Genomic DNA, 11,920 nt, shown 5'->3' with positions numbered 1-11,920 from the left:
ACTTAGGGTCCAAGACTTGCTGTTTGAAACTCTGTAACAGCAAGGACCACTGCTTCATCCACACCAGCCCAACAGCCTTAAAGGGTTTGTGTTGCTCCCTGTTTGTGACATGAGCATTCCTTCTGCGCCCCTGGGTGCAGGAGAGGAGCCCAGAGGCAGCGTGTGGTCTCTCAGCCCTGCGCTCCCAGGCCACTGCAGTACAGACTGGAAGGACACACAGGTAGTGATGCTCTGCTGCTTTTTTGGCAAACCACTACACAGCATTTGTGCTGCTTTGCCTTGTGGTATTTCACCACTAGATCTTCTCCAGGCAGACAGATCATCAGAATCCTGTTACATGAGAGCTGCCCACCCCACTTAGTGGGGTTCAGCTGGCACAGAGAGCAGACTCATCCCTTTCCTGCGGCAGAACACCTCGATGCACATGCACTGCACAGTGTGGCACTGCGCACACTGATTTCCAGGACAGGTCAGTGGTTGCTACCACATCTGCCAGCCCTCATAAGTTTCCAGAAAAGGAGGTACACAGGAAGCACGTAGCCCAGTAGTAGATGCACCTGAAGTCTTCACTGCCACACACCTCAAAAATTACCTCAGTAGACATTAAAGTCTTAATGAGAAGAGAAATCCCTCAGTAATACTTGTTCAGGCTATACTTCTAATGTGTTGAATCTTCAAACAAGGTATTTATTTTTCATTACTGGGTGATAATAGAAAAAAGTAACATTCAGACAGGAAGAATGCAAATTCAGTCTTAGCCTGTACATCTTCTACCAGCCTGCTTTTCACACAAGTTTATTTAGAAACAAGATTTCCATCAATGAAGTATCAAACATGTAGCAAGAGCTTGTTTTAGTTCAGTAAATCAGTGCCAAGTCTACCATAATTTTTCATGCAGACTAAAGACTAACTCCTTTTCCTAGCTGATTTAGTCCTTTTATGAACAGAATTTCAAAGTCCTGTTAGATGAATAATTGTTTACCACTTAGAATAAACTCTCAGAAGTCACAAATATAGGCAGAACAAAATTATTTGGAATGGAAGGTACAACCACATGAAAGTATTCACATGAGCTAAAGGGATGAACCTAACCTATCACTTCAATTCCAAGCTTTGGATACTTGCTGCAGAGACATCTAGTGCTCTCCTTGATGCAGATAAACAGCAGTCCAGTACAGCATGCTCACACCTTTAGAGGTCAGCAATATTTTAACTGATAAGGGAATGATATGTTGTGTAAAACATATAACCTAGCCTCTATTATTCAAAAAGATCATCATGTCCTGGGGATTATTCTAAAAATACAGCTTGTACACACCAGTGATTTGGGACCTGGGACAGTTCACAAACTATTCCAGGCTGTATACTTTTTTCCTGCATGCTCTGCTTGACCTCTATGGCTTCCTTTCCAGAAGACTGGTTTTTAATGCCTACCTCTCAGATCTGGATGATGTGAACAAAAACTAAAATGTACTAATTTGTGAAAGCATTATTTCTCTGCAAGCAGGGCCAAAAACCCCAAACATAAGAATCTATGCCTCAAACCTTGCTACGCACATCCTACCCCCAGCTACTTCTAGTACACCTAAAAACACAAAAATCAAGCGTGTACTTAACACTCCAGAGTTTTTAGAAGCAATGCAACTGAAAAAAAAAACCCAAGTAAACTACTAGTTTTCATCCAAACTGATCTTTGTTTAGCTGTGATTTTCACCACCTCATTGTGCTGGCATGATCAGGTAAGGGCAAAAAATCAAAGGGCTGCACTTTTTAGCCATCCTGAGTTGTCACTGGAGTCTTGTTATACAGTCACTCAAGTACCTTTTGCACACAAGCCTCAAAGAGTTCAAATGCTCCCAGCAGGCTCATAACTACAGCTTCAAAGTCATTTCTCTTTTAAATAATTTCTATCTACATGCAATTCCCCACTCCTTCCAACTCATTCAGGCAAGTTCCAGATAATAAAGTTTCAGATAATAAAGTAGTTCTGCATTTACTCAGATCAAAGTTAAGTCTTGGACATAGTACCTTTTTAATTCTTCCAACTGTGCTTTCATACCAAAAGAAAGCCACAGGAAGGGAGACTTCACATTAATCCCAAACTTTTCTCCTTTTCTCTTCTATCATTCATACAATCACTTGCTTTCTGCAAAGCAAATGTTTCAGCTTGCTAAAAATTCACATACTGCTCTGGGTTGCTGAATTCCCAAATCCTGTCATAGCATGCACCTAAAGTAGGGAAGAGGATTAAGGCATTAAGAAGTTGAACAAGAGATCCTTAAACAGGTCTAGTCTGGGAAACAGTCTGAGAAATATGTCTCTGGTAAGCAGCATTCCATCACTTCTTCCATACTACATCCTACATACCAGCACTCACAACACAGCACCATGCAAGGCATGGTGGTCACAACTGAAGCATTCATCTTGTTTGCCTGAAGAGCTGCCTGTGTTTTTAGAAAAGCATGGTGCTGAGAAACTAACTTAAAGCCTTACTTTCAAGGCACACACTACCTCACTATGGTTACATTTGTTATTCATTACTACCCATTGGCAAAGGATCATCTCAAAACAGGTGCAAACTAAAAGTACAAAGAAAGACCTTTTCAGAGCCTGCTTCTCCACTGCCTAAAGTTTTGCTTTCCATTCCTTCAAATTCTTAATTCCTTCATCCTGCCACAGAAACTCATGTTTTGTGCCTCAACCCCTCTCTTTCTTTCTGGACATTTAATGAATATCAGCTATTGTTTGGAGAGTGCTATACTGTTCACCTTCACAGTTTAGATAATACATAAATACTCAAAACTGAAGTACCACTGTTGAAAACAAATGCACAAGCATTTGGCCCATAATAACCTTATGTTTACCACCCTACCCTTTGAACTGTAATTTAACTGGAGTGGATTGAGTCAACTCCCATAATTTACATTTAACTGCAGCATGTTACTCTGCTACTTCCGCCTTTTTTTAAGCATCCCAGGTAGCTCTTAGGATGCTGAAAAGAGCAAAAGACACCATAAAATACATTGATGACCTAGAAGTGAAACTGTCTAAGTCACATCTTACAGACTCTAGCATCCTTTTAAATCTGCATTTGAAGACAAGAGAGAAGCAATCCTTATTAAGACTGGTACTGCCCTCTGGGAACTGGGAGGCAGAAGGGGGAACCTTTCAGAAACTCCTCCATGAAACTAGACCCAAGGTCTGAGCACCACCACTCCAGCACACTGGTACACAGAAGAGCATTTTCAAATCAGTGGTATTCATTAAGATGGTATGAGACTCTGAAAAGATTCTAACTTGCTAAAATAAAAAAAGGAAATGCTTCTTGCCAGTAGACTCTCGCTTCTCTTTGAACAGGAAAAAAGAATGATGGAAAGGAAATTAATGTTTTGGAGGAGCTGAACAATAGAAATGACTAATTACCACTAAAGAATGCTTGAAACCCAGCCCCAGACCTTGAAAAGCAGCAGAAGGAAAGACCAGCCTTGAAGTGAGTTTGAGCTCATACACTGGCTTCAATCCTTTCCCCTCTTGCAACTTATTCCTCCACTGAACTCATGAATCAAGGACTAGAGCCGGCAGAATCTTTTATGGCAAGACACACAGCTGAGAGTTTTGTGAGAAAGCATTTGTTCCCACATCTTGGAGTGGTTCATTTTCCAAGATCAAATCTTCATGTGGAATGTACAGCAATACAAAAGGGTTTTGCAGTTTCCTGAGAAAATTCCAAGTCAAAGCTAGAAAGCAGAACTGCACCATAACATTTAAAGAGCTCAGGAACACAAGCATGTAATGCTTGTCTCCAACCTGACTCCCTGCTTTATCTCAGCATGTATCTCAGGTGACCAAATCCCCAATGTAGTGATAAAGATTTCCATTGCAGCAGCTCTTCTTGTGTCTGAAGACAGTTATTTCATACTAAGGAATGCAGAAAGTATTTAAACAGACCCACTTCCAGTGAATTAGCAGAAACTCCACGGAAGTCTTGAGGAAGGCAAGGAGATAAGTGGAAATGTTAAGTGAAGCATGTGACATGGACAACTACTGCAAGTTTTGAAGTTTTCCCCATAGCATCTGGAATATTTTGCTTCTCCAGGTACTCCACCTCCACTTTTTTTTGGGGGGGGTGGGGGTGGGGAAGGGAGAATGGAAGGAGGGAGGGATGAGGAGGAATGTGTTTTGCCTTTTGTTTTTTTATGGCTTTCACTCTTCAGACTTCCCCACAGCAAAAATAAATTATACTTCCAAAAGCCTTCTTACCCAAATATGGTCTGAAATAATAAATGAGTTTTACATTTACACACCTGAAAATAAGACTTACAAGCAAATTATCTTAAGCCGATGACCAGAAACACATCTTGTTCATGAATAGCTAACTGAAAATACTGCACTGTGTCCCAGGATTTAATTGGTTAGAAAAAGTCTCTGCTGGTACTCCCCTGATTAGAACGAGCATGGACAGCAGTGTTACAGCTGTCATAGCAGATTTTTCCTCTAGCTCTAGAAAACTCATTGCAAAAATAATTGCTAAAGCTTCAGAAAAGGGCCAAAGCTTCATAACCATTTTCCAAAGCAGTCTAAAATTCCATTTTTTTTTTTCCAAGCTGCACTCTGAACCTACATGCTTCGGAGGCCTGCATGTTCAGCAGCACACATCAGCTTCACTGCAAAAAAGTAGCTGGCTAGCAGCTTGCTGAAGCTGCTAGGCAGAGGCAAAGCTGACAGGAGTAGGAAAAGTTTTGTCAAAGACAAATTCTGGAACAGGGCCGTGAGTAAAGCAACCTATACCAAGAACAGTTCACACTATTGTAAGAAATCTGATATCCTAAATATTTTGCCACTTTACCCCAGTCATTAATGTAGCACCATTGAACACCATCATTACAACATATTCCAGAGGAATTGCACCCCATCTCTTAGTCACAGAAGACTACAGGAAAATCTCAAGCCTGGATTTAGAATTACCCTCAGGGCTTCTTTTTGTTTCCTAAAACCTAACTTAGAGATAGACATCAAGTTCGGCATTTCTATTGAGAAAGCAGCAGAGGTTACATCAGTGCATGTAACAGCATTATCAGCATGACCCCAGCTTTTTATCAACAACCCATCAGCGAGGGGAAGAAATACCTCCACACACACATCCAGCCTTTCTGAAAAAATCTTGAAGAGAATACAACACAGCCTGTAGCAAAACAGTGAAATTTCATTCATTTCAAGGATAAATGACTCAACAGAATGGGCTCTCTTGGATTCAGAAACATTACACTTGCTAGATTTTTCACCAATTAAAAAAAAATCAATCAAACAAAAAAAAAAAATAAAAACAAAAAACCACCAAACACAAGCCCATTCAAACAAACAAACACCAACCAACAACTGAAGCCTAACAGTGGCCATATAAGGCTTAAAGTTTAGGAAATGAGTAAGAACATAGGAATTGGTGCATGCCTATGAGCCAGTCACTGTTTTTCCTCCTGTCCACAATCCTTCTATCCCCAGTTTGTTTTCTTATTCAGTCTTAATAAGGACTTGCACGATCATGACCCTTGTGGGTCATGATTTGCAGATTCTCAAGTTAAGTACCCCGTATACCCAGTGAAAGCTGCTGGGGACTGAATATTGCCTCTGGTAAAGGTGTGAACTTCTTCCATTCTTCTCAAAACATTAGGAAGGGCTTATTTCCCCAAAACAAGGCCAAACTAGTCTGTTTAGACAAGAGCTCCCCCAGGGACTATTTTTAATCTGTACACTTATGTGGAATTTAATCTATGCTAAGTTATTTTCCCATTTTAGTTTATGTTGGTAAGTTTCTCCATGTCGGTAAATTTCTCCACACACACAAACTTTCTGTGTCAGTATCAGTCATTTTCCAAATTCCAGTACAGTCAGACAGAACCAGTGTCACTCAAAGTCTCAGGCAAAACCCTGAGTTTGTGATTTCCAAGTTTACATTCCCTGTGGATTAAATGCATTCTCAAATGAAAAGCAGTTTATAAGTCACAAGAGATACTTAATAGGTCACCTCTACAAAGTATTTAATCCATTAAAACAGAAATATTTGGTTCTGTCTGCAAGGTCCTTATTGAGATGAAGAATCCTTAAGGGGGGCACAAAGTAAGGAGGGGAAGAGGACAGCATTTTTGAACCATATTAATGGGTTAATTATTGCATAATATGCCTGTCAGTGAAATGACATTTTGGTTGACTAAGTACCAGGCAAGAAGTTAAATTATGCAAGAATCTTTGAATTAGCTAGAGGGTGCTTAAACCAGCAAAGATGCCTAGGGGCAAGTTTGAAGGTAGTTTAAAAAATAAAAAAAGGAAAAAATATCTTTATAAATACCATGGTTTTAGGGAACCTGGTAAAATAATCCGTTTCTGTGTAGAAAAATTCACATAAGCAAAGGGTGCTTATACAAAGTTTTTAAAAAACTAAAAATAAATAAAAAGGGAATATTCCTCTTACTAAAGTTAAAAAACTTAGAAATCCAGCCTACCCACACTGAAACTTCTAGTTTGAAACTTACTGTGCTGATCCACAACAGCAAAGTCCTACTAATTCCTGCATCATATCTGTTAGATGTTTCCATTTAATTTTTACTGAAATACTGGAACCAAGTCATTTCTAAAATTGAAACATGATGCCCAGAAACAGAGGAAACCATTTCCAAGTCAAATAAGCACCTGATCCAATTCAAATTCCATGCCACACTCAGAGTTACATGTTCTTACTGATGTTGAGATTTCAGCATTGATGGAATACAGAGCAGAAATAGCTTATAAATTATCCAGTCTGTGTGTAAGAAGTCAGCATCCTCCTAGTCAGTGTTTTGGGGGTGGCAGGGAGGAGGAGTATGGGAAGGGGATTGTTAAATTTGATGAAGACTAGCATATGAGAATCTGAATATTCATTAAAGAACTACTTCTCATTCCAGTTTCACAACTTAAATAATTTTTCTGACAATTTTCTTTTTCGACAACATAAATATTTTTCTGTTTGTCTCCCTCATAGTCTGGATTGCTGACAGCCTTTGAACAAAGTACTTTGACTGTTTTCACAACAACAGCCATTGGTACACCACTAAATATTGATGAAGTCCCCAACTAGATTATCAATTCTAACACTTGACGTTACTGAAATAAGTTCTCTGCACACACATGGACATCAGAACCACTTGGACATTTCCCCAGCCATTCACTACTTAACAAAGAAAAAACCCAACCAAACAAAAAGTTAAGATATTTGGGCAGCACTGTTCCAGTGCAAACAGATGTAAACAACTGGGTTACACACATGCAACTTCCAGATTACTTGAACTTCAGTAACTTGTACAGAAAGCAAAATACTGCCTGATCTTTAGGGGTCTGGGCTGTATCACAAGCAAGAAGCCAAGCATGTAGTATAGCAGTCTGTCTGGAGACAGAGCACCAAGGGGAGGGCTTTGTGTCCACTGACCCATTATAGAGCACAGCACAGAAAACAAGGCTCCCCAAAGGGTATGAGCTACCAAAGTTACTAATGATAACAAATACTATCAAGTCTGCAGGCAAGCTGTTCTTACTTCAGCAAAGCAGAGAAGAACTGCATTAGCACACATGAATACCAATGCCTTAACAAAACAAGAAAAAACAAGCTCAGCTTTCCTCTTCCAATTTTTGAAAATAAAAAAGCCAGACTTTCAAGGTTTAAACTCTTCTCATCAGCTCCAGTTTCATTAACCTTCAGTTGCATACCATACACTGTGCCCTTATATATTTCTCAGGGAGGAAAACAAGGCAGACATGGGTGGGAGAAGATAATAGACAAGGTCTATCCCAAGGTCTCCCAACTTGCCCCAGCAAGGAGTCAGACAGACAGTAATGCTCCAAACTCCCAAAAAGATGCAGTTCAGTAAATGAGACTAGGACTCGCCACAGTAAGGAAAGCTTCTGCCATCATCCTAGGAGATTAACACACACACTTCCCAATACTTGCCTAAAATTTGCTACAGCAACCTGCTCCTGGTCCCAAGGGAACTACAGCTCAGAAGTTATGTACTAGGCAGTAAGCAAAAAAAATACAGCAATTACTGTACCACCCCCCACCAAAAAAAAAAAGACCCAATTAACAACTAAAACAAAAAACACACCCAAACCCCACTAAAACCAAACCAACAAACCAAAACCAATGTAACAGATATTATTGGTAAGGTAGTGGCAGAGTGATACCTTCTTTCAATGTCTACCTAGAGGCTAATTCATAAGGAAGTATATTCTAAAGAGAAACTAAGAACACCTTCAGACTAGCAGTTTTGTTAAGTATGCATTTCAAATGTATTAACTGTGTAACAGAAACATAAGGGTTTTTTGTTAAGTATGCATTTCAAATGTATTAAAAAAGCCCTTATGTTTCTGTTACACAGTTAAAAATAATTTCCAGTCATTTTCAGTGTTATCTTATTTGCTACTGTTAAGACTTTGATGAGTTCAGCAAAGCAATCTAGGCGTCTTCATCTAATAGCATCAGAAACTGGAGAAGCAGGGAAACAGACACAAGAGAGTAATCTCAACAAATGCCTTCACAGAGTAACCTAACTTTTTTGGCAGAGCTTTTTCAAGGCTCTCTGATCCCCTGGAAATCCAGAGCCCACCCAGCTGCAGAAGCCAAAGCTAAGGTGTTTTGGGAGGACTTCAGTCTAATTCAGTTGTGCACCCATGACCTCCTTTAAAGGTAGAGAGTAAGGACACTTCCTGCTCTACATTTAAAATTTCTCAAGCTTAAGAGTCTTTGGAAGGGGGTGTAGGCTCTCAACACCTCATAGAATCAATCCAGCAAATCCCTGCAAAGGATGTTGTAAAGTCAACAGAGCCTGGATGTGTGCAAAGTCTCTCAAGAATGCCATTTAGGAGCTGTAGCTACCAGCACTAGGACCTCAGAATTATTACTTACTAAGAATACAACTGCATTCAGGAAAGGCATTTACCCACTTCAGGATAACAACACAAATGGAGCATTAGAACTGCTTAGAGATGTGAATTGTTAAGGTGATGAGATGAACAAGAACTTCCTTCAGCTTTCAGAATGATAAAGGGAAAAAACCCTCAGGATCAGCAACAGATTTCATATATAAACAGGGCTTTAATAAAGAATAGTCTGTAATTTCAGAAAGAGAAGCTACCAGCAACAGATGCCACAGAGACTTCTCTGTCAGATGTTACAGAACTCATTTATGTCAAGTGCGTTAAATGCTAGAAACAAGTTAGCAGACAAGTATTTCTACCTGTTGCTATTCCAGCTCTCAAAGTCTTCTGCAGCCTAGCATATGCTGAGAGTCTGAAACAAGACAGGGTTGGAGCTTCAAAACTGATACAAAAAACCATGCTTATAACTGTAGCCAGTAGGGGTCATTTCAGCGTAAAAAATTGCAATGAAAGAAAAGACTAGGGACAAGAAGGAGAGTAAAAACATGAATTTCTGTTCACACAGTTCTGTAAGACACTTCCATTTCCTCCTCCCTGGACTGGGGAAGGAAAGGATTTGCACTTCCAATGTGCACGACAACAAAAAAAGTGCAGCCTTTATTCTGTTAATGGATAAAGGCATGGCTTAATACTACTCACATCAGGCATCACCCGCCTAGCCTGTTGCATGTGTGCCTGTAAACTGAACAACTGTTTAGGTCATCAGAGTCAAAAAACCAGAGCTATTCAATCCCATATTAGTGATCAGAGGCAGTACAATCAGTACCCTTTTATCCTTGCTGCCACCTCACATGCAAAACATGCACCATGAAGAACAACATACTACCTCTGTTCCTCAGAATGAGGTAGTTTCCTGACAATTCGCTAACAGACATTCCAGGATTATTTATTAGGCTGACAGTTCAGCTTGGCTCCTTTTCATTTATGAGAATGAAAATTAAATAGATAAGCAAGAATAAGAAAATTAAATAGGAAAGTTATCTCCCTTAGTTATAGTTAATAGATCGTTATCTCCCTCCCCTAGGACTATTCCTATAGGGACAGCTGGAACTAGTTTCTAACCACAACACTAATTGAAACACAATCTTGCCAACAAATGCTTCATACTATTTTCAACAGTAGATGGGACGTGTTATGAGCTGAACTACAGCAACGTACAGATTGCATCACTTCAAAGGAATGAAATACTCCTAAACTGCCAGAGATGTCCATACTGTGATACAGTAAGGAAATTGGAGCATTAAGGCTTATAATGACTGTAGGCTCTTAGTTCCTTTAACCATCGAGAAGGGGGGGAAGCTATTTTAGCCCAGCTTTCACTCAAAAACACACGACAAGAGAAACTCCTGCAAAACCAGGTAAGTTTCCCAAGTACCTTTATTTGTACTTTTCTATTTACAAAAACTTTTCCAATACATATTAAAAATAAGACACTACATCAATGTACACATTCAGCAACATAGCCTCAACCAAGGTCTTCAAAATAGTTCAGGGCCATTTAAAAATGTTTTAGCAATCAAGCTTTTAATCTAGAGCTCATCCTAACCAAGCATCAGCTCCTGAGGCTGATAGCATTGTTTGTAGCACAGGCAGGACACACTGCTTTGCTCTGCTGTGGTTTGCAATTTATTTGTTATGGAGGCAAATGGAGTTTTAAACTAATAATGAGCGCCAGGACAAAGGTCAGCTGCCCACTAAAAATGACCGGATTTAGCTTTCTTAAAATAGTGCACAATTTTAAATGCAAGTTTTTTGGATAGATGCTGCCTCACCAGCTCTCTGGACTTTCTACTGCCCTCTACCCGCAGAGAGGAGACCGCCTCCGGCTCCTTTTCCAGAATTGTCGAAGCTCCCGCTCCGAATCACATATACATTTATACATATCCCAAACTACTGCTTATTTGTAATCTCTTTGCAGCGCCATGTTTTCCCTCAACTTGGGGGAAAAGGCAATTAGAGGCACAAGAGAAAGAGAGACTAAAAATTTGTCTCTGGGTTTTCATTAATTTATAACACATAAAAAAATAAATCTTAGGAATTCTGATAGATAAAAAACTGAAGGGGGGTGAATTCCTTTCGCATTTCATACCAATTCATCACCTCACAAGACGGTAGGAAGCTGAAGAGACTTTGAGAGGAGTTCTACTGTGGGTATTTACGCCCCCGTGATGCTCCAGCAGGGAAAAAGACACCCCTTATCACTATATGCCGAGCAGGACAGGCAGAGAGATATTAAGTGACAGGAACAGGAAACAAAACTTTATAACAGATGATCAGTCTTCCTTGTTTCTTTACACAGGAGGGAATCCGGAATAGGCATCATGTGTGCACGACTGACCTCCACCGATCTCCATCTGCCAAACTCTTCCCGAGTCCTTTATCATGGAATTTTAGCTGGGCATCAGCAGCTGATACAACCTATCAGCAACCCAGTGACACTATGCTACGGAGAATCAATAGAACCCTAAAGTTTAGGGTAAGAAAATTAAGGGCAAAACTTCTAAGTAGGAGTCTCTGGGGTTTTTTTAAGCAGGGAAGGTTGGAAGACGCGCTCGCAGATGGGACAGGCGGGCGGGCAGGAAGGGAAGGGAAGGCGCACCGCCGCCCAAGACGTCTTAGGTGCGCCCTCCTTCCTTTCCCGCCGCCCATCGGGTGCCCCCACCCCGGGGGACGGATGGAGGGATGGAGGGTGTCCCGCCGCCTCTCACCTTCGCAGACGCCCACTTCGTACTCGGTGATGGAGTCTCCGTTGAGCGGCGGTCGGATGACACAGCGCAAGCCCCGGTCGCAAGCTCCGTGCAGCCCATAGACACCCCCGCAGCTCTCGTTCCGCTGCCGAGCGCACATGAAACAGCAACCGCAGATCCCCAGCACGATGCTACCGGGGCAGCTCTTCGGTTCTTCGCATTTGGATTCGTCGCAGGGTAAGCAGACGAGAGCACGCGTCCCCGACTCACCC

General features: G+C 40.9%; 1 protein-coding gene across 1 annotated transcript in view; it reads right to left on the bottom strand.

Moving 5' to 3' along the window:
* CRIM1 (cysteine rich transmembrane BMP regulator 1) overlaps positions 1–11,919 on the bottom strand; it is a gene marked incomplete at its 5' end in the record, with an annotated part of 172,692 nt that extends 160,773 nt beyond the window's left edge. Inside the window, one exon of the mRNA XM_005416241.2 lies at positions 11,670–11,919. Coding sequence (XP_005416298.2) covers positions 11,670–11,919 — 250 coding nt within the window. The remainder of the gene's footprint in view (positions 1–11,669) is intronic.
* Position 11,920: the final 1 nt, after the last annotated feature.

Source organism: Geospiza fortis, unplaced genomic scaffold (assembly GCF_000277835.1).
Source record: "Geospiza fortis unplaced genomic scaffold, GeoFor_1.0 scaffold41, whole genome shotgun sequence".
Taxonomy (NCBI): Eukaryota; Metazoa; Chordata; class Aves; order Passeriformes; family Thraupidae; genus Geospiza; species Geospiza fortis.
The sequence above is the reverse complement of the archived record's forward strand: the minus strand, read 5'-3'. Positions and strand labels throughout refer to the sequence as shown.